Genomic DNA, 23772 nt, shown 5'->3' on the forward strand with positions numbered 1-23772 from the left:
ACAAAATTACATGTGAAGTATGTGGCACCTGGTAAGTAGGAGTGATGACAATAATAGTGATGATTTGTGATTATCACTATCAGGAGCAGCAGCATCCCCATCAACATTTAAGTCGCATATGCCTGTTCCATCACACACCAAACTCTTTCTTGGTCTCTTTCAAAATGCTTGTACCATCCTACTGTAGACCCAGTGAAAGACAGATAATCTATAGCAATTTATATATTCAAAAATTAGAAAGATATATATGCTTTTCTAATTCTTTTTCAAAGAAATGTTTATCAAAAGCAAATTATCTATAAATATGTTGTCCCTATCTAACTTTTTTAAAAGGCCTTTTTGTTTCAGAAAAATGGTTTGTTTAATTTAATTACTAAATCTAAATCATCAAATTATCCATGTAATAAAAGTTTAATAAGAGTGATTAAGCTAGCATTAAATGAAATGAAAGATTCTCATTAAAAAATTACTATGGATGAATGTTATATAAGGAAATTATGAGATCTTGCTGAAGCAAACATGATTTAGTTTAATAAATAATTTCCTAAGACTCAAAAGAGAATATAAACCAAAAAATTACAGAGCTGTTAACTTTGTAGCTGCAACTTCTTATGCTGTCTTTCACTATGGATCTTATTTCATTAGAAAAATATATAACTGAAGGGCGCCTGGGTAGCTCAGTCATTAAGTGTCTACCTTCAGCTCAGGTCATGATCCCAGGGTCCTGGGATCAAGCCCCACATTGGGCTCCCTGCTCTGCGGGGAACCTGTTCTACCTCTCCTGCTCCCCCTGCTTGTGTTCCCTCTCTCGCCGTGTCTCTCTCTGTCAAAAAAATAAAATCTTTTTAAAAAAAAGAAAAATATATAACTAAATTATGGATTTCATGATGGCATAAATATTATCTATTCATTTAAGCCAGCTGAGCTAGAGGTTATATACTGGATTAAATAACTGGCAAGGAATGATTGCAAGGAGAGTAGCTGAAGTTACTACTCCTTGTGTGTCTTCTATATGAAATCCCCAGAGGTCACAGCAAAATAGTGTTAATAGAAAGGAGTGAGAAGAAAGTACTTAAACATACCTCAAATAATCCACGATCAACTGGGAAGAGTCTTCTTAGAACTTGCAGCGTTTGCTCCCTTTCTGTAAAGAATGGCAGCCAGCAGAGAATGAAGGAAGCCACAACTGTACAAGACAGCTTAATTAACAAAACAAACCTAAAACAAAAACAAAGGTACCCAGTAAGACAAGGAGAGATTAATAATTCTGAGAAATCAGTCTCAGTCTCACTGAAGATAATAAATATAAATGTACAGTAATGACAAATCTATGCTACTAACAAAGGTTAACATGGCAGTCTACTCAAATCAGAGTTAAGAAATTCACAATTAATAAGATGTATAGCTCTCCAACAAAAAGACTATCACTGTCTTAATTAACATTTAACTTACATGCTTTTCTAATGCAGTCATGAAGAAAATGTCAAACTGGGATGTATTTCTATTAAGTATAAAATGTAATATGCTCTAAATGGATGAAATCCTATAGCAATGCTCTAACAAGCCAATCCATATTACCCAGTAAATGTACATTGATCAAAATATTCCTCTTATTAGGAAGATTTAAAATAAAATTAGAGAACAGGACTTAATCTCTCTTCTAACTCACTCCACAGTCAACACATTATTAAGAAATCACCTAAAGGCAAAAATGAAAGACCACCTTCTTCCTGGTAAGTATGCCAAATAGATTCTCTGAAGTACTTCTTAAAATTCTGTTGTTTAAAAGCCACTCACCCCTTTCCTTTCAGGCCTTTTTTAAAACACTTGCCCAGCAAAAAGCAAAAAAATGGCAAGGAGTGGTAAAGTTCCATCTGTTTATAATTTATAGCTAAGCAAAATGCCAGTGAGCCTAGCAGGTCCCAGTCACAAGATACTCCAAGAACACCCCACAAAGCAAAGCCAAGACTCACAGAATTATATATGTTCCTATGTCAAGGAAATTAACTCAATAATTAAAAGAGATAGATCTTGCATTTTTTTTTAGATCTTGCATTTTATAGAGCATATTTCATATGTGATTTTAAAATAATATATAATGAAGGCTATTTCTAAACAGAAATTGGAAGTATTGAGGTGATAAACTAATATGAAATTATATATAATGGCCTCAAATACATCAAATTGACTGCTAAACAGAGCAACTGATTTGTTTAGATTTAAAAGATCACGAAACAGTTAACACATAGCTTTGTTTCTGTTAGACTATATCAGAATATTACTATAACATACCAAAATCTAGAGAATAAAACAATGCTCCAAAGTAAAACACACACACACACAGACTTACTGATATCCCCATACTTTCTTCTATAATATGCATCAATATTATAAATTAATATGTCTTTGATTGAAACTGATAACCTTATTATAGTAAAACAACATCACAGTTAGACTTTGCAGTTCAAAATGGTTGAGCTGACCTCTCACATTTACCTCCACCCTTCCTGAGACCCCCTAAAGTGATAGGGAATTTTATTTCTTTATTTCTAATTATTTATTTATTTATTTATTAAGATTTATTTATTTATTTGACAGACAGGGATCACAAGCAGGCAGAGAGAGAGGAGGAAGCAGACCTCCTGCTGAGCAGAGAGCCCGACATGGGGCTGGATCCCAGGACCCTGGGATCATGACCTGAGCCGAAGGCAGAGTTTTAACCCACTGAGCCACCCAGGCGCCCCTATTTTTAATTTTTTAAAAGATTTTATTTATTTGATAGAGGGAGACAGCAGGAGAGAGCACAAGCAGAGGGAATGGCAGGCAGAGGCAGAGGGAGAAGCAGGCTTCCCACAGAGCAGGGAACCCAATGTGGGGCTCGATCCCAAAAGCAGACATGTAACCGAATGAGCAACCCAGGCACCCAGATAGGGAATTTTTAAAAGTAAATATTCACAGCTGTAAAGAGAGTAGGAAGATGGGTTACAACAGAGGAAGATTTCAACACATTTTCAGAAGACAGAGGACACAGAAGCATAAATAAAATAGGACAGAAGAAGCCAGAGCTTAGAAAATGCAGAGGAAGGCTGAGCAAGCAAGGAGCCAATCCACTCTGCAAGCCCCTAGAGAACTCAAGAAACACCAAGTAGGTTAGAGTGCTTGAGTAACATGTTGAAAAGAAAACAGGAGGATTAAATGAAAATGCCTACACAGAGACATCCAACCCCACCTTACTCCTATGCAGAGGTTATCCAGGAAGTAAATATTTACCCTCCAGGCAACAGAAGAAGGAATATTTCTCCAAAAACATGGAATTAACTATCCAGGACAGCTAGTGTGTAAGTGAACACCACAGTGCAAAACCTCCGCATTCTGAGACTTAGGGAGCCTAAATGTTCTGGCCAGCTCCCTGCCCACTTACCCTACAGGGGGCCAAATACACAGAGAACTCACATGCAACTTTTTCTTCTGTCTTATTCTTAAATAAGAATAGATACACTAGGATCAAACAGACATTTCAGAAAAACCTGTAACAAGAAAAAAACCCAAAATGAAAAGGGGAAAAAACTGACCTTAGAAGAATGGAAATAATTCAGGGAATAGTAGAAAAAGGAGTAAATTCAAATTTAAGATAGGATTAATTTTAAAAAAAGAGATTTAATAGAAGTATTAGAGATAAAGTCATGATAATCTAAACCATAAAACAAAAGATAAAGAGATGCTCGAGACAGAGGTGAAGGGGTGCCTGGATGGCTCCAACAGTTGAGTGCCAGATGCTTGATTCTGACTTAGGTCATGATCTCAGGGTTGTGAGATCAAGCCCCACAAAGAGCTCCACGCTCAGTGGGGAATCTGCTTGGGATTCTCTAGTTTCTCTAGATTCTCTCTCTGCCTCTCCCCCCACTCCCATGCACACACTAATAAATGGGTAAATCTTATTTTAAATCTTAAAAAAAAAAAAAAAGACAGAGGTGAAAACTCTAACATCTGTCTAATATGCTCAAGAAAGAGTAAAGTGAGAAAATCATTGAAGAAAATATAGAATTTCCCAGAACTGAAGAACATGAGTCTTCAAAAAGAATGACTCACAGAGTATCCAAAACAACTGTTGCAAACCTCATGCCTAAACAAATCACTGTTAAATTTCAGAACCCAAAAGGTAAAAAAATAGTAACAGCAGCAGCAGTAACAACAGATAATAATACCAATAAATAACTCATATAGAGCTTAGTATCTCCCAGGTACTGTTTTCTTTATATATAATATTTCACTTAATTCTCAAAACAAGCATACAGGGGCGCTTGGGTAGCTCAGTTGGTTAAGTGTCTGCCTTTGGCTCAGGTTATGATCCCAGGGTCCTGGAATCAAGCCCCAAATCGGGCTCCCTCCTCTGTGGGGAGTCTGCTTCTCCCTCTCCATCTGCCCCTTCCCCTGCTTGTAGTCTCTCTCTCAAATAAATAAAGTCTTAGAAAAAAAAAGCATACAAAGTGGGGCACCTGGCTGGTTCAGTCAAAAGAGCATTAATTCTTGATCTCAGGGTTGTGAGTTCAAGCCCCACACTGGGCACAGAGATTACTTAAATAAATCAATAAGTAAACATTTTTAAAAAGCATACAAAGTAAGGGTAATTATTATCCCCATGTAACAAATGAAGAAAGTACACAGTGGTTAAAAAAATGTGTTCCACAAAATTACATAATCCCAAAAGCTTCAAGACTTTGATTTTAACCACAGAGAAAATCCACTACAAATTCACCAGAATGGTTAAAATGAAAATGACTGACAGTTGGTGAAGATGAGCACCTGGAAATCCTACCTTGTTTCTAATGGCAGTGTGACTGGTATAACATGCTTAAAAATAATTTGGGAATATCTGAAATTAAACATGTGCATACCTGGGGCACCTGGGTGACTCAGTCAGTTAAATGTCTGGCTCTAGATTTCAGCTCAGGTCATGATCTCAGGGTTGTGAGACCAAGCCCTGCATCAGGCTCCACACTGGGCACAGAGCCTGGTTAAGATTCTCTCTCTCCCCCTCTGCCCCTCCTCACCTGGCTCCCGCTCTTAAAAAATAAATAAATAAATAAACATGTGCACACCCTGTAATGCAGCAATTCTACTCATAAAAAATATATTTAGGGGGTGCCTGGGTGGCTCAGTGGGTTAAAGCCTCTGCCTTCAGCTCAGGTCATGATCCCGGGGTCCTGGGATCGAGCCCCACATCGGGCTCTCTGCTCAGCAGGGAGCCTGTTTCCCCCTCTCGCTGCCTGCCTCTCTGTCTACTTGTGATTTCTGTCTGTCAAATAAATAAATAAAATCTTTAAAAAAATTATATATATATATATATATTTAGGGCACCTAGGTGGCTCTGTCAGTTAAGCATCTGATTCCTTTTTTTTTTTTTTTTTTTTTTTAGCATCTGATTCTTGATATCAACTCAGGTCTTCATCTCAGGGTTGTGAGTTCAACCCTGTGTTGGGCTCCAAAACAAAACAAAACAAAACAAATATATATATATATATATACATAATGGGTACAAAAAGACATTTACGAGAATGTTCACAGCAGCATACTCATCATAGCCAAATCCTGGAAACAATCCAAATGTCTCTCAGTAATAGAATTATGTGTATTCATTCAATGGAATATAGAACAAAAATACCAATCACAAAGGAATACCTAATGTGTTGTCTCTCTTTTTAAATCTTTTTTTTTTCCTTTTTTAAAGATTTTATTTATTTATTTGACAGAGACAGATCACAAGTAGGCAGAGAGGCAGGCAGAGAGAGAGAGGGAAGCAGGCTCCCCGCTGAGCAGAGAGCCCGATGCGGGACTTGATCCCAGGACCCCGAGATCATGACCTGAGCCGAAGGCAGCGGCTTAACCCACTGAGCCACCCAGGCGCCCCATGTGTTGTCTCTCTTATATAAAGTCCAGAAAAGGAAGAAAACTAAACTATAAGATTAGCAGTTACTATGTGGCTATCTTTGGAAAAGGAAGAGAAAGGTCTTGGGAGTTGTACAAGTGTAGATTTATACAAGCAATGTTCTGTTGTTGTTGTTGTTGTTTTAAAATAGGTAATAGTCTGTCAATGCACTGAGCCACACATTTACATTTTGTGTGCTCTTCTATATGACTGTTATATTTCAAAGTAAATATAGTTTTAAAAATCTTGTAAATGACTTTTTTCTTTATATCAGTGTTCCTGATATTACCAGAGTTCCAGATGGCCATGATCCCAAAATGCAAAACAAATAAACAAAAAAGTCAACTTGGAAAGTGGACAGAATAAAAACTCTGATTTAAATCTTTTCTAAGTCCTTTGACAAAAACACATATTAAATTTGTTATAACTAAAACAGATTGGCTTCAAAAGGCTATTAATCAATCATGTTGCTGTGGATTATGTCTTTTTTTTCCTTTGGGGACAGATGGGGACAGACAGTAACAGTTAACACATGAGAAGACAAACTGGAGAGCCATGTCCAGATTTTATCAACTTTCCTCTAAGATTTCCTCTAAGAATGTTCCTTCAAAAAGTTACACACAGGGGTGCCTGGGTGGCTCAGTGGGTTAAGCCTCTGCCTTCGGCTCAGGTCACGATCTCAGGGGCCTGGGATCGAGCCCTGCATCAGGCTTCCTGCTCAGGGATCCTGCTTCCCCCTCTCTTTCTGCCTGCCTCTTTGCCTACTTGTGATCTCTCTCTGTCAAATAAATAAATAAAATCTTTAAAAAAAAATTACACACATAAAATCCACATAGATTATAATTATTCAATTTTAGTTCCCCAAAGCTTGCAGTTACCACCATCTGTAAGAGAAACATCTTGGTTTTAAACTGGAAATTGATTGTTTTCCTTTTATCAGTATCAGATGACATTTACAAAAGATAGAAGATAGTGATACCTCTTTAGAATTAGGAGAGCATAACCATACTTGGCACTCTTTTTCCAACTCTTTAGAAGAGCTAATCCATGACCCACATTTTGTTCCCAAGCTAAAGGATGTAAACAGCAATTCTACTTTCAATAAATCTGTACTTTACCCTTAAAGTAAAAGCCTGGTGAAAAGATTCTTTTATATTGTTGTGAAAAATAGTTTTTATAAGCAAGTGCCCTAGCAAATAAGACATTACTATGTTACATAACATTATACACAGTAAGCCCAGATTTCAAAATACACAGCCGACTTCATTTCTAAATTAATAAAGGATACTGAAAATGTCCATAGTCGATAAGAATAAGGCCTGGATACAGCAATATGCATAATACATTAGCAATCTGTAAAGAAAAATATTGTGAAAAAGGAAAGTAATGTTACTCAAATCAAACAGGGTAAAACTGCTGTTTGATTTAACACAGCAATTTTCCCCTCTCACCTTCTATTTATCAAAATATTCCTTTTTATAAAACAATACTCTATTTTAGTATATGTGCTGCCAAAGTGAGCACTATAAAACAATTCTCTAAATACTAAAGTTTTCATGGAGTTGACACAGAATACTTCAGTAGAAAGGAAAAAAAAATCACTAAAAGGTATTTGTCAGAGAAAGCACTTTTAGATATACAGATCAAAGAAGTTAATCTAATGATTGACCGGTATAAAATGACCCAAAGGAATATTGGTTAAATGGGAATAAGAGAATATACAATGACTTATCAAAATGCCTTCCCATTTAGTCATTCTCATAAACCAATTCAAAATTCATTTACCAGTAAATTCATAATAAATTCAGCATGCCGTGTAATTCAGCAGTATATAACTTCTTAAATTCAATGCATCTTATTACTAAAGTAGAACATTAAAATTATTAGTCTAAGGCAAGTTGATGTTTTCTAAATGAAAATTAATTGACAGAAGAATCACTGCTCTACAATAGCCTATTGCCCAAAGCATGGCTTCTATATGCTCTATACTTTAATAGTTAAGTCAATAAAATATTTCAGAGATGACACTTCAGTTTGCTTTAAAACTTACCTTTTTCTTGGTTGAGATTTCTTTTAAACAACAACAGTATAAAATCACTGCAGGTATATAAATCAGCAAATCAGCAATTAACACTGCAAAAACAAGTAAATCATTGTAAACATGAGTCTATTAGGATTTACAATAACCTATTAAGTGCTGTCCTCCCGGCTCCAACCTCGCGTGGGAATTCTGTTAACAGAAGGCTCTCACCCACTCTGGACAAGGCCTTTACATCTAGTCCTTTCCATTCTGTCCCTTCACCTATGCCTAATTTCAATTGCTATGGTGCTATAATTATGATTAAGGGTCTCTTCAAATTCACACATTAAATCAATTAGATGTATCCAAAACTAATTCCCTCTTTGCTCTGAGACTTAAAAATTAAATATACTCAAAAAAAAAAAGGAAAACAGCATCTTTCGCCAGCATCTGTATATCCCAAATTATCTGGTATGAAATGTGGCAAATCACGTATGAATTCCTTTTAAATGTTAGTATTTATAAAAACTTCATAAATTTGCTAATTAATGCATATAAAGACCTTGACAGACCCAGGCAAGGAGGAAACTGAAAAAAAGTTTAAAATTAAAAAATACAGTTCATAATTTAAAATGTTCAGTCCTTTTAGAACAAAGAATATGAAATACATTAAGTTTTTCAGCAGTACACCATAGCTATCCAAAGAGCCTATTTTTTTTCTTGTTCCACACTAACTGAATAAGGTAAATGGCAGTAAACTGTCAGTTTTAGATGCATGCAATCTTTTTTTAGCTCTAGATGCCACATTTAAGATGACAATGACAAAATGGAATATATTCAAAGGAGTACAACCAGAGGCCTCAAGCCATAATCACATTCAACAAGCTGGTCAATCTAAGAAATAGTTAATGTATCTAAGAATATTTAACCTGGAGAAGAGGTGACTTCAAATGTCTATAGGGATCAGACTTCTACGTAGCCCAAGGAAACAGAACCTAAAGTGATGAGTGGAGGTATAAGGTAAGAAGGAAATGTTTAGGGGTGCATGGGTGGCTCAGTCAATTGGGCGACTGACTCTTGGTTTCCAGCTGGGTCGTGGTCTCAGGGTCATGAGATCAAGCTCTGTGTTGGGCTCCATGCTGGGCATGGAGTCTGCATGGGATTCTTTTTCCCTCTCTTTTTGCCCCTCCCGCTCATGCACACTCTCTTTCAAAATAAATAAATCTTTAAAATAGAAAAAAAAAAATGAAAGAAATGTTTAATGACTAGGGCTCTCTGAAAATAGAACAGACTGTTTCTAAAGGTTGTGAGTTCCCTGCAGATACAGGTATTGGTTCAGAAGTTAAATAATCTTCCAGTGAGTATGCAGTTCAGAAAGGATTAATACACTGAGAAGGAAAGGAGAGTGGTATGGCAGAGGGAATGACAGAAAGATCATCTCTTAGGCCTGGGGATTCCATGACTAGATGAATGATAAAGAAAACAAACTCTGAGTAAATTTAGACTAATTAAGGAAAAGGGGGAGAGGAGCATTAAAATCGAAGTCATGCAAAGCTTTTTTAAAAATCGGGGGCAGGGGCAGACCTGGGTGGTTCAGTTGGTTGAACGTCTACCTTTGGCTCAAGTCATGATCCTGGGGTCTAGAGACTGAGCCGCGCATTGGACTCCCTGCTCAGCGGAGAGTCTTCTTTTCCCTCTGCCCCTTACCCCACTCTCCTGCTCCCTCTCACTCTCTCAAATAAATAAATAAAATCTTAAAAAAAAAGAAGAGAGTCCAACTCTTGATTTCAGCTCAGGTCATGATCTCAGGGTCCTGAGATGGAGCCCTGCATCAGGCTCCATGGTCAGCTGGGAGTTGGCTTGAGAATCTCTCTCCCTCTCCCTCTGCATCTTCCCTTGCTCACACTTTCTCTCTCTGAAATAAATAAATAAATCTTTAAAAAGATTAAGAAATCAGGGGGCACTGGGCTGGCTCAGTCAGAGGAGCCCACAATTCTTGATCTCAGGGTGGTGAGTTTGAGCCCCACATTAGGTATAGAGATAACTTAAATAAGTAAACTTAAAACAAAAAAGTTTTTAAAGAAATCTAATCATTTTACTTTCAAAATCTTAGAACACCACACAATAGATGTTCAATAAACATTTGTTGAATGGATTATTTAATTGAGCAAAAATGCACAGCAATACAATGTATGGGTTACAACCAGAAGGTTAACTTTAAGAAAAAGGCGAAAGGGATGTGGAATTAAGATATTAAAGCAGCAGCTAAACAACTAAAACTTCAATATATGGCTATCTGACCTCAGGTAAACTATTAGCATCACTCAACTGTGCCTCCACCTCCTCAGATTAAAGTAAGGATAATAATAGTATTTACCTCATTTGGGTGTTGAAAGAACTGAGATAATAGGAAGGGAAAGTACACAGAAAGAATCCTTTCTATTCTTTTATCTTTAGCTTACATAAACATTTGGTCATGTATTATACATGTATATGTATACATATAGTAATACAATATTAAAAGTCAGCAAGAACAATAACAGGCCTTTTTATCAGTTTGCCCAAAATTTTTTTAAAAATCAAAATTTGATTTAGAAAACCAACACCTTGTTGCTCTTTTACCTGTGGTGCGCATAAAAAGCTTATGTGCCTGACTTTCATATCCACGTGATGAATGGAGAGCAATCCAGTCTGGATTAATGAACTTGGCGCTGAAAATCAAAGCATATATACATATACAGTATTACTTGTCATTTTTAGCAATAATGACGCTGAGGACATATTAATTTATCTCAAGAAGTGGCCATTGCTCTTATAAAGTGAGAGAGTCAAGGCTTAAGCTTTATTTTTTTTATTTCATCATGTGAAACTGACTGACGCTGTAAGACAGGATCTACCTCACTCTTCCAACAAAATCATGTAACATGTCATGAAAAGCCTTACCTTCACAATTCTTTCAGTGTGAAAACAATCTGATGTGTCACATTTAATTTCATTCATTCATTCATTTATTTGATTTATCCTTTGGTTACTACTAAAGGATCACATTTATAATCTCAGTTATAACAGCTGGAAATAATAAATTGCTACTAATTACAAATCCTTGCATAAAACTGAACATACTGCTAAAGATAACTTTTCAACCATATTACATTACTCTGAACACTGCAAAGTATAACTGATAATCATGAACTTTAGAACTTATTTTTAAGCCAGGAAGCTAATTTTTACAAAATATAAATAGTCTATTCCAGAAAAAAAGCTTTGCTATACACAACTAACCATATTAGATATATTTGTCAGTGTCCATGTATAATTGGTAGAATCTTATCTTCAAAACAAAGATAGATTTTTACATTTCTTTCTAGCCTGTCCTCCAAAGAAATTATGGAAATGTTCAAACTTTGATGGTTAATTTACTTACAACCCAACTGATAAATTTTATTTATCTATTGGACAGAAGGAATGAGAGAGCACAACCAGGGGAAGAAGCAGGCAGAGGGAGGGAGCCTGATACAGGACTCGATCCCAGGACCCTGGCATCATAACCTGAGCTAGAGACAGACACCCAAGAATGAGTCACCCAGGCACCCAGGTATAATGCTTTATAAACCACAATGCAAAAATAGCTACGAACAATCTGTTCTCTCTATTCAGCGAAGCCAGATTTCACTGTTCCTTACTAAACCTGCTAAGGGCATAAATATGTAATTAAAGAAAAAAACTGGGGAACCTGAGTGGCTCAGTTGTTTAGGCAACCAACTCCTGATTTCGGCTCACCTTACAATTTCAGGGTCATGGGGTTGAGTCCCATATCAGGCTCCAGCTGAGATTGGAGCCTGCTTAGGAATCTCTCTCCCTCTTCCTCTGTCCCTCTCCTCACTTGCACACCCACCCTCTCTCTCAAAAATTAAAAAACAAGTAAGAAAGACTTACACATATGCACATAAAAGACTATGATAGGCTGTAAGAGGAGGATAATCCAATCCCCAATACTGTAAATTGTTATCACTATTGTTAAAATACCTGGAAAAAAAAAAAGAAATATTCCATTAATCAATATTCAAGAAATGGACTTAAAATTTAACATCTAATATAATTAAAATGAAAAAATATGTTATGCAAGGTCAAAACAGTTCATCTAAACTTTTGTCTACCCCCTTCACTTATAATTTTTTGTGAAATCACAATTAAGTTTTTGAGTAGAGCAAGTAAATAATTTATTGTCTAAACCAAGACACTCTTGAGAGTAAAAGAGGAAGTTATTAATAATTAAGCCATAACAAGAAATGTAAACCACGATTGTTCCAAAGAAACCGTAACTTAGTCTATTAATAAACTGATGATTAACATGTATACAACAACAAAAAAAATATGAAACAAAAAAAGACAATTCACTTCTGATAATCTAACAAATTAGAGAAACAATATAAAAATCACAATTTAAGAAAGTAAAAATATCAGTAACAAAGAACACACACAGATTTGATTTATGGAAAGAGAAATACCTAATGGAACAGGTAGAGGTGTTTTTTATGGGTTTTTTTGGATTTTTAAGTAATCTCTATACCCAACATGGGGCTCAAACTCACAACCCCAAGATCAAGAGTCACATGCTCTACCCACTGAGAGAGCTAGGCACCCCAGAACAGGCAGACTTTCAATAAGACTTTCAAAACAACTTAACCAACTTATGAGAGCTTACTATATGCAAGATTCTGTGAACTGAGAAGACAACTAGGTCTAACATCTATAAATTAAGACTCCTTCAGTTGGCCAGAATGGGAAGGCATGATATGTAACAACTATGACTGAAGAAATGAAAACTAAGCTTACAGAAACATATTCCTTAATTATATTCTTTATAACTAAGATGCTTCTTCTATCCAACTTACTTTCTCAGTCCTAAGAATAATTTACAATAATGGAAACCAAACTATATAACCCACAAATAATCAGTGTTCATAACCTGTTTCAAATGGGTCACAATTTTTTTTTTAAAGATTTTATTTATTTATTTGACAGATATAGATCACAAGTAGGCAGAGAGGCAGAGAGGGGGAAGCAGGCTCCCCGCTGAGCAGAGAGCCCGATGTGGGGCTCGATCCCAGGACCCTGGGATCATGACCTGAGCCAAAGGCAGAGGCTTTAACCCATTGAGCCACCCAGGCGCCCCAAATGGGTCACAATTTTTTGGTGTCACAATCTTTTTATTTGGGACTAAATTTTTTTCCTTTAAATTAATATTCAATCTTGTTAAATAATCTATTGTTCATCTTCAGAAGGTCTGCTTTGCTTAGTCATATAAATTGTAGATTTGTATGGAAGGAATGGGGGTAATAAAATGATCAAGGCATGCTATACAGCCAAGAGATTGGTCTACTACAGTATGTACCATCTGGTGGCAATTGTCCACTCCAGGAACAACATCCATGTGAACCACCCTACATCCTATATCTGGCTGGAACGTGAAGCCAGGAGACAGTGAATCCAAGAATCCCCAGGTTAGCTGGAGCCCCTTTTGATAGCTTGAATCTGGGAAACTGGGCCAGGCCAAGAGCCAAGACCAGAGGACTCAATTCTCTGGTGCCCTCTGAAGATAGGCACCAATTGTGTTATTTCCAAATTCACCTTATTACCAGGCACACAGGCATAAAGTTTTATTGCATCAACCTTACAGAGCTGTTGAAGAACTGGGTTAAATACATAAAGCTGTTAAATCGTTGCCTGACACATGGCAAATACACAACAGTAGTTCTAATTGCCTATTAGCCACAAAACTACTAGAATGGATCTAGCAATGGAAAACCACTTTGACCAATATAATTTCATTTGGTTTTCTGTTTCTTATAAGACTAAAGCTATTTTGGGGCACCTGGGTGGCTTAGTGGGGTAAGCCTCTGCCTTTGGCTCAGGTCATGATATCAGGGTCCTGGGATCAAGCCCCGCCTCAGTCTCTCTGCTCAGCGGGGAGCCTGCTTCCCCCACCCACTCTCTGCCTTCCTCTCTGCCTACTTGTGATCTCTCTCTCTGTCAAATAAATAAATAAAATCTTTTAAAAAATAAAAATAAATTAAAAAGTAAAAAAAAGACAAAAGCTATTTTTTGTTTACTTTAACCTTTAGCTACTCTGGAGATAAGTAAAAGAGGCACTGACAGCAAAGATATATACTAACAGTAAAGTCACTAGTTGAACTGGGAAGAAAGAATGACAGGGCTAACAACCCTCATGGAAAAAGTAGCTTTAAAATGTGTCACACAGGGTGCCTGGGTAGCTCAGTCAGTTAAGTGTCTGCCTTTGGCTCAGACCATAATCCAGGGGTCCTGGTATGCAGCCCCATGTCAGGCTCCCTGCTCAGCAGGGAGTCTGGTTCTTCCCCTCCTTCTACCCTTCTCCCTGCTCTCTCTCTCTCTTGCATTCCTCTCTCTCTCAAATAAGTAAATTATTTTAAAAATAAATAAAATGTTTCAAGTAAAGCTGCAAAATCTACCAGTAGAAACGAAGCAACTAGTTAATTCTCCTGCTTTATGTATTTTGAATATATCTGACAAATTGTATAAATGCTATCAATATGCTGAAATGTATTTTCCCAACATATTCCCGTATCATCTCAGCAGATGTTTTGTCAGAAAAAATCTAGCTGCCGTATGAATTATGAAATTACACTCAAGAGTGTTATCATTAACTTCAAGATATAATTTTTTCTAATATGCAATCCACAGTCATGGGTCTTTTTGCTTTTAAAAAAATATATTTTAGGGCGCCTGGGCGGCTCAGTGGGTTAAGCCTCTACTTTCGGCTCAGATCATGGTCTCATGATCCTGGGACTGAGCCCCACATTGGACTCTCTGCTCATCAGGGAGCCTGCTTCCCTCCTCTCTCTCTCTCTGCCTGCCTCTCTGCCTACTTGTGATCTCTCTCTCTGTCAAATCTTATTAAAAAAATTTTAAAGTGGGGCGCCTGGGTGGCTCAGTGGGTTAAGCCGCTGCCTGCGGCTCAGGTCATGATCTCAGGGTCCTGGGATCGAGTCCCACATCGGGCTCTCTGCTCAGCGGAGTGCCTGCTTCCCTTCCTCTCTCTCTGCCTGCCTCTCTTGTGATTTCTCTCTGTCAAATAAATAAATAAAATCTTTAAAAAAAAATTTTTTTTAAAGTGATATAGTTTCAAACTCAGAAGAGTTTTAACAATAGTTCAAAGAACTTCTGTACAACAAAATGTAAATTTTTTAAAAGAAAAAAGACACAAGAAAAGTTTACATACACATACACAAACATGAAAAATTACTAAAACAGAATACTGTTATAGAGACAGACTTTAAGATCATCACCATGAACCCCATCTCCTGTTGTTCATACCCCTGAGCATGTACAATCCCCTCCCCTTGAGCGTGGGCAAGACCTACGACTTGCTTGTAACCAAGAGAGTATGACAAAGGTGACAGAAGTCACTCTTGAACTTGTGTTTTACGTGTACGTACGATTCCATCTTGTTAGCAAGTGCGCTAGGAGACTCCTTCCACTGACTTTGAAGAAGCAAGCTGTCATGTTTTAGTAAGTGACCATACTGGAGAAGCCACATGGCAAAAAAATGCAGGTAAACTCAGAAGCTGAGAGTAGCTTCTAACAAGAAAATGAAGCCGCAAGTCTTATAGATGCAAGAAAATTCATTCTGCCAACAGCAGAATGGGGTACCTTGTAAATGGTTGCTTCTGCAATTGAATCTCTGAGAAGACTAGAGTCCCAGCTAACAACTGGATCGCATACAGCCTTCTGAGGCCCTGAGCAGACTATCCAGCTAAGCCATGCCTAGACTTTTGACCTAAAAAATATCTGTGTGATAAAAAATACGTGTTTAGGGATACCTGGGTGGGTCAGTTGCTTAAGTGTCTGCCTTTGGCTTAAGTCATGATCCCAGGGTTCTGGAATCAAGTCCCCTAATGAGCTCCTTGCTCAGCAGAGAGGATGCTTCTCCCCCGGCCCCTTCCCCTGCTTACGTGCTCATGCTCTCTCTCTCTCTCTCTCTCTCTGATAAATAAATAAAATCTCCAAAAAAAGAAATGCATGTTTAAGTAATTACCATTTGTGTTCATTTGTTACAGCACAAAAAATACACAGTAGTCTTCCCTTATCCACAGTTTACTCTCTGTGATTTTAGTTACCAGTGGTCAACAGCAGTCTGCAAGCAGGTTGTCCTGATGTATCCTCAGGAGTCAGTAGCTTAATACTGTATCACAACGCCTATGTCATTCACTTCACTTCATCTCATCACAGAGACATTTTATCATCTCACATCATCACAAGAAGAAAAGTGAGTACAAACCAATAAGGTATTTTGAGAGAGAGAAACACATTCATGTAACTTCTATTATACTACATTGTTATAAATATTCTATTTTAGTACTAGTTATTGTTATTTATCTTTTACTCTGCTTATTTATCAATTAAATGTTATCATTGGTACAAACGCCTAGGAAAAAAACATAGCCTCTAGGGTTTGGTTTATCCATAGTTTCAGGAATCCCCTGGGAATACTGGAGCTTATGCCCCATGGATAATAGGGGACTATTTTAACTTTATTTAAAAATCACACAAATTATCATAAAAAAGATCAGCAACCCCACAAAACATGGAAAAAAGATATGAATATGCAAATTTGAAAAGAAATATGTTGGTTGGGAAATATATTAAAAGATGTTCAATGTCACAAGTACTCAAGGAAATGGAAATTTTAAAAGTCTGGTGTTATAAGTGTTCATAAATGTATATGGAAAGATATTCTGGTACTGGTATCCACTAAAACTACTTCAGAGATTCCACTACTAAGAATGTACCTAGAAAAAACTTGTACACAGGGACAATATATTGTATTTAATCATTCCCCTACGAAGAGATATTTTAGAGTATTTCAGGTTTCTCATAACTATAAACAATGCTGAAATAAACAGCCACGCTCACCAATTCTCTTGATTTACAAAACTCTGATTTCATTCAGAAAGCAACAAGCTCAGGGAAGGTGGACTCTTCCTCTAACCCTAGGTATAAACCATGCCTGCACTGAGCCAACCATTTCTTTTTAAATAATGCTTGCTTTAAATGTGGGAAAGATTTTGCTCCTTGACAACAAGAAAGGTAGAAAAAAGGTATTCCTATTATTCTTGCCTTGAACATGGTTGTATAAAGTTACAATGCTTGTAGCCTGAGCGGTCATCTACTGACCATGGAGTGAGTATACTCAGAATGAAAAGCCAATATGCCAAGAAGAAAAAATGGCAGAGAGAAAGGAATGGAAAAGACTGAGTCCTGGATTGTTATTATTGAGCCACTTAACCAGCATTACAATGACCTTCTTCTTGAGATAACTGAATTAGTTCATTGCTTAAGCTATTACTCAAGTTTTCTATTACTTGATGCCAAAAGTGCTCCTGATTATACACACAAGGAATTTTCATTATAAAATATATCATAAAATTAAAGAAATAAGTTCTATTTTCCTTCTTACAATAATACACAATGAATAAATAATTAAAGTTTTCTTTTAATTTAGAATTATCAAAACTAACACGACCAATTCTGATACCATATTTTAAACAACTATGTCACTTGGAGAGAGTTTTGACTAATTATACTACAGCTTACTTTCTAGGTCAAAAGAGAAAGACTTCACTCTTCAAAAACTGAAGTAAAATAAATCAAGAAATCACACCATTCAAACATGAATCTGAAACAGATCAGTTTCTCTTAGAATTGCCAGGTGTACATTTTTGGCTTTTCTAGTCTATCTACTCATAAAGAGAAAATTTCTGACATTTATTATGCTAAATCGTATTTCTCAGATTTCTTATGAACTTTGTGAAGTATTCCACGATCGACTAATGATAAATCATAGTTCTTTATACCATATGTCTCCGTTTCTGAGCCTACAATTCAGGATTCTCATGCTACACACTGCTTAATAAAGATTTCAACACTATAAAATTTACCACCACGATTACCTCAGACATTTCATAATATTTAAGGCTCACAGACCATAGTTAAAACTGAATCACATAATTACATCTGAGGTATACATTTCTGGTTTTTAACAAAGAAAAAGAATGAAAATGTATACATATTGTCAACTCTTGATTATCTGGGCCAAAGTAGGAGACATCTGGTACAAAAAATTGAAAAATGAGATATATATATTAGAATAACCCACCCTCCATATTGAATTGAGATTATATTCTCACTCCTAGAATCAATGTTTTCTCCAACATCAAGCCAAATGCCACAATTTATCACTTTCTCTAATTTTTCAATACTAAATATCACAGTTACTTTTATATCAAAATCTTTGTTGAGAAGTACTTACCAAAATCTTTGTTGTATTGTACCAAAAATACAATTATCTTTTCCATGTAACTTTTACAAAGGAACAAAAAAGAATTACAAAACTCAAAAGCAATGAGCTGGTTTCCCTAGGCAAGTATTACCTTATTCTATCAATCAAACAAGAAAAAAACACAATTAAGAATGTACTAATAATTGGAACAATAATACTGATCAGTTAAATCACTGTATGAATCGCCTTCTTAACGCAGTGGGCAATGCATCAGTCTCATAAATCATTGCATGAGGATATGAAAGATGCTCAAAACAGTACAATAAAGAATAGTGCCAAATATTTATCTGGTTGCTATTTTAAGTGCTCTCTGACTAGGGTTCAGCCTACCAACCTATTAATAGGGAGTTTAACATAAAGTTCGTGCATGAAACTCTCTCATAAATGAAATATAGATAAGCAGTGACCAAGAACAAAGAATCCTAAACTGTTTATGGAACCACAAAAGACCCCAAATAGTCAAAGCAATCTTGAGAAAGGACAAGGCTGGAGGTATCACACTCCCTGATTTCAAGCTATCAAAGCTATAATAATCAAAACAGTATGGTACTAGCATGAAGCAGACACACAGATCAATGGAACAGAATAGAAACCCCAGAAATAAACCTACAGATATATGGTCAATTAATCTATGACAAAGGATGTAAGAATATACAATGAGGAAATGACAAGCTCTTCAATAAATGTTGTTGGGAAAACTGGACAGCTACATGCGAAAGAATGAAATTGGACCACTATCCTACACCATACACAAAAATTCAAAATGTGTTAAAACCTTGAATGTAAGGCCTAACACCACAAAACCACTAGAAGAAAACATAAGCAGTGAGTTCTTTGACATGGATCTTAGTACTATATTTTTGGACCAGTCCCCTAAGGCAAGGACAACAAAAGCTAAAATAATCAAACAGAATTACATCAAACTAAAAGCTTTTGCACAATGAAGGAAATTAACAACAAAACAAAAAGGCAACCAACTGAACAAGAAAAGGTATTTGAAAATCATATATCCATAAGTGATTAATATTCAAAATACATAAAGAAGTTACACAACTTATATCAAAAAACAAACAACCCAATTAAAAAATGGGAAGAGGACATAAACAGCCACTTTTCCAGAGAAGACACACAGATGACCAATAGGCACATGAAAAGATGCTCAACATCACTAGTAATCAGAAATATGCAAATCAAAACACAATGAGATATCATCTCATCACACTGCTCATACTGGCTAACATCAAAAAGATAAGAAACAAGTTTTGGTAAGGACATGGAGAAAAGGGAATCCATCAACTGCTAGGAATATAACTTGGTGCAGTCACTGTGGAAAATAGCATTTCGGTTCCTCAAAAAGTTAAAAATAGAACTAGCATAAAATCCTAGTTCTAGGTATTTATCCAAACAAAAAGGAAACACCAATTTTAAGAGATATATGCATCCCTAAGTTCATTATAGTATTATTTACAATAGCCAAGCTATTGAACCAACCTAAGTATCCATTGCTAGAAAAATGGATAAAGATGTGGTATACAAGTAACTCTTGAACAACACAGAAGTTAGGGGCCTCAACCCAACACAGTTGAAAATCTATGTATAACTTCTGACACCCCAAAACTTAGTTACTAATAGCCTGTTGACTGAAAGCCCTACCAATAACATAAACAGTTGATTAACACATACTTTATATATTTTATGTATATTATATTCTTCTAATAAAGTAAGTTAGAGAAAAGAAAATGCTATTAAAATCATAAGGAAGGGAAAACAGATTGATAGTACTGTACTATATTTATTTTAAAAATCCACATATAAGTAGACCTTTGTAGTTCATTCACACCTGTGTTGTTTAAGGGTCAACTAAATAGGGTGCCTGGCTGGCTCAGTCGGTAAAGCATCCAACTCCTGGTCTGAGGGTTCTGAGTTCAAGCCCCATGTTGGGTGAAAAGATCAGTTAAATAAATAAAACTTTAAAAAAGGGGGGGGTCACCTGAATATATACAATGGAATATTACTCAGCCACAAAAAAAAACCCCACAAATTCTTGCCATTTGCAAAAACACGGAGGGTATTATGCTGAGTGAAATAAGTCAGAGAAAGACAAATACTGTGTGATTTTACTTACGTACAGAATCTAGATAACACATGAACAAAACAAAACAAAAACAGATTCATATAAACGGGAAACAAACTGTTGTTTATCAGTTGTGGGGTGGACAAAATAGGTGAAGGGGATTAAGAAGTACAAACTAATTATAAAATAAGTAAATCAAAAAAATAAAATAAGTAAATCATGGGGATATATCTACAACACAGGGAATATAGTCAATAATATTCTAGTAGGTTTGTATGGTGACAGATGGCGACTAGATTTATCATGGGAATCATTTCATAAAGTATAAAAATATTAAACCACTATGATATATATGCAACCACTATGATTTATATGCAAAACTAACAGGATTTTTTAATGTCAATTATATTTCAATTGAAAAATAATAATAAATGTATTTTAACTTTGGGAAAAAAAAGATATTATATAATTTCCTCACATAAAATTCCATGAAATGGTTCTTTTGGATTCTAATGACTCAAATAATTTATCAACATACAGAAAAAAAAAAAAAAAGCAGTGACTAAAGCAATCAACAGAACAATGCAAACAGTTTATACAGCCAGTCTCTAATAAAATAATCTATTAAGCATCCAATAAGTCAATATATGTCATCAATTGTTACCAGAATATGTTCAATAAAAATGACACAGGCACAAATTTCTGTAAAGATATAACTACATCTAATACATTTCCTGAAAGCTCATTTTGTTGCAGACACTGGTCTAAGTGCTTTACATGTATCATTTTTTTCAATCCTTACAATAATCCAGTGAAATATGTACTCTATCATTTCCACTCTACAAGTGATAAAACCATGGCAGAGAAAGTTAAATAATTTCACCAAAGGTCACACAGCTAGTAAATAGTAGAGACAGGATCTGAACTCAGGTGGTTCAACTTGAGCACCAACATTCCTTACCACTAAGCTACTGCTGGTTCATATCTCATTCAATTCCTAATAAAGAAACTTTGCAAAACCACCAGAAAAAATACTGTTAGCCCAGGATGGTTCTTCAGTTTTATGTCCAAAGGAGCCTCTAAGGCATATAGTGTTCTATTCTCAAAGTTCTTAGCATATTCCAGCTGCTGAGTACATGGGTAACTTTCAGGAGAATAAAATTTCAAAGATGAGCCTATAATATGCAAGGTAATCCAAGAAAATGAGGATGTTGAAGATGTTTTCCTTTTAAATTTTCTTAAATAATCTACATTAACTATGATAAACAATAAAATCAAGTTAAAATGATCCATACCATTGTTTGACAGGTAAATTAAAAGTAATTTCTTGCCAATGTCTCTGAGCTTCATAATCACCAAACATAGGGGGTTTTCCAGCACCTAGATGAAAGGTAAAAAGAGCCAGACAACAATATACTTTAATATATCAATGATATTTATTTCCTTACAAAAATTTTCTAAATCATAGAAAGGCAGTATAGGTTAAAGCAATGTAGGTTAAAAAAAAGAACACAGACATTACCAAAACAGCAGAGATAAAGTATGAATCCTAGCACTGCTAGTACAATGAGTGACTGTGTGACCTTGGACGAATTACTTAACCTCCCTAAACCTTGGCACATTGAAACAGCATCTACCTATGGGCCCCTAGGTGGGTCAGTTGGTTAAGTGTCTGCCTTCAGCTCAGGTCATGATCCCAGGGTCCTGGAACTGGGCCCTGCTTTGGACTCCTTGCTCAGCGGGGAGCCTTCTCCCCTGCCTGCTGGTCCCCTGCTTGTGCTTGTTTTCGCCCTCTCTCTGTAAAATAAATAAAATCTTTTTAAAAATAAATAAATAAAAGCTATTGTTAACATTAATTAGTTAATTATACTAATTATAAAATATCCAAGTTTATTTTTACTTCATGAGAAAGACTATCAATTATACTGTCCGGTAAGTATCAAGTACAATAATAATAATGAGTATCTATGTTTTAGGGGCTTTTGCAAACTAAATATAAATAACTGAAGGTCAAGTATAGAACCAAAGCCAGACTACATATTACAAAGAAATCTGTTAGGGGGCACCTGGGAGGCTCAGTGGGTTAAGCCTCTGCCTTTGGCTCAGATCATGATCTCAGAGTCCTGGGATCAAGCCCCACATCAGGCTCCCTGCTAGGCAGGGAGCCTGCTTCCTCCTCTCTCTCTGCCTGACTCTGCCTGCTTGTGATCCCTCTCTTTCTCAAATAAATAAAATTAAAAAAGAAAAACAAAACAAAACAAAGAGATCGGTTAGGTCAGGCTTTGCTGTCAAATGACTGATATAAAAAATATTGGTTTACAGCTTTTTTTTAAATTTCAAAATTGCTAATTCAGGATAATAAATCTTTAATAACTAATAATTGATAGCCCCTACTATGTGCCAGATATAGCAATAATATAATATATAATAATAATATATATTATATAATAATAAGAATTATTATTATAACTACTCTACAGCTGAAAAAATGGGCAGTTTACCCATGCATCAAGTAGCAGGGTCTGGATTTGAACCCAAGCAAACTGTCTCCATAATGCATGCTTTTAACTCCTACTTTATATTGCTCACAACTTGGTTGTAATAAGCAGCTTATTAACCTTAAGTCATGTTAAATGATATAAAGGTAATTCCATTTAGTAAATAGCAAACATCTACTACTTAACTAGTAGGTAACTACAAAATTGTGAGAAGCCCAGACACATATAGTTTTTAAATCAGCAACTGAAAATCACACTCAAATGTACTCAATAATCTATTAGTTATTAATTAATACCACCTTGGAGAATGATATTTACCACTGACTCAAATCCAACCCAGATTTTCTCCAGCTTTGGAACACATTAAATAGGGGCTTTTTGCATGTAATGACCATATTATACCAATATTCTTTTTTTTTTTTTTAGATTTTTATTTTATTTATTTGACAGAGAGAGAGAGATCACAAGTAGGCAGAGAGGCAGGCAGAGAGAGAGGAGGAAGCAGGCTCCCTGCGGAGCAGAGAGCCCGACGCGGGGCTCGATCCCAGGACCCTGAGATCATGACCTGAGCTGAAGGCAGCGGCTTATCCACTGAGCCACCCAGGCGCCCCCCAATATTCTTTAATGACTATCATCTTCACCCAAGCAGATATCCCCGCTGTTGAGATGATCATAGGAAAAGCAGATTAACATCTCTAAAACATATATAGAGTGACTATCACAAGCAATTACCCATAGTACACAGACATATGTATATACACATATATACATACACACACCTATCCCTCACTCAAAAAATTCTGTATCTTTTCCACTTTTGGTTCTCAGATACAATGGCAAACTGCCAGACTCTCAGTGAATGATGCTGAAGCA

The 23772-nt window shown here is 36.0% G+C and overlaps 1 protein-coding gene across 1 annotated transcript in view; it reads right to left on the reverse strand.

The window, feature by feature from the left end:
• Window positions 1–23772, reverse strand: part of ALG6 (ALG6 alpha-1,3-glucosyltransferase) — a 67718-nt gene that overhangs the window by 21722 nt on the left and 22224 nt on the right. Inside the window, exons 3-9 of the mRNA XM_046014091.1 lie at window positions 21697–21781; window positions 11883–11972; window positions 10569–10657; window positions 7977–8059; window positions 7215–7279; window positions 1798–1983; window positions 1083–1218 (exon numbers count right to left, since the gene is read on the reverse strand). Of these exons, the coding sequence (XP_045870047.1) occupies window positions 1083–1218; window positions 1798–1983; window positions 7215–7279; window positions 7977–8059; window positions 10569–10657; window positions 11883–11972; window positions 21697–21781 (734 nt within the window). The remainder of the gene's footprint in view (window positions 1–1082; window positions 1219–1797; window positions 1984–7214; window positions 7280–7976; window positions 8060–10568; window positions 10658–11882; window positions 11973–21696; window positions 21782–23772) is intronic.

Source organism: Meles meles, chromosome 1, assembly GCF_922984935.1.
Source record: "Meles meles chromosome 1, mMelMel3.1 paternal haplotype, whole genome shotgun sequence".
In the NCBI taxonomy this organism is placed as follows: Eukaryota; Metazoa; Chordata; class Mammalia; order Carnivora; family Mustelidae; genus Meles; species Meles meles.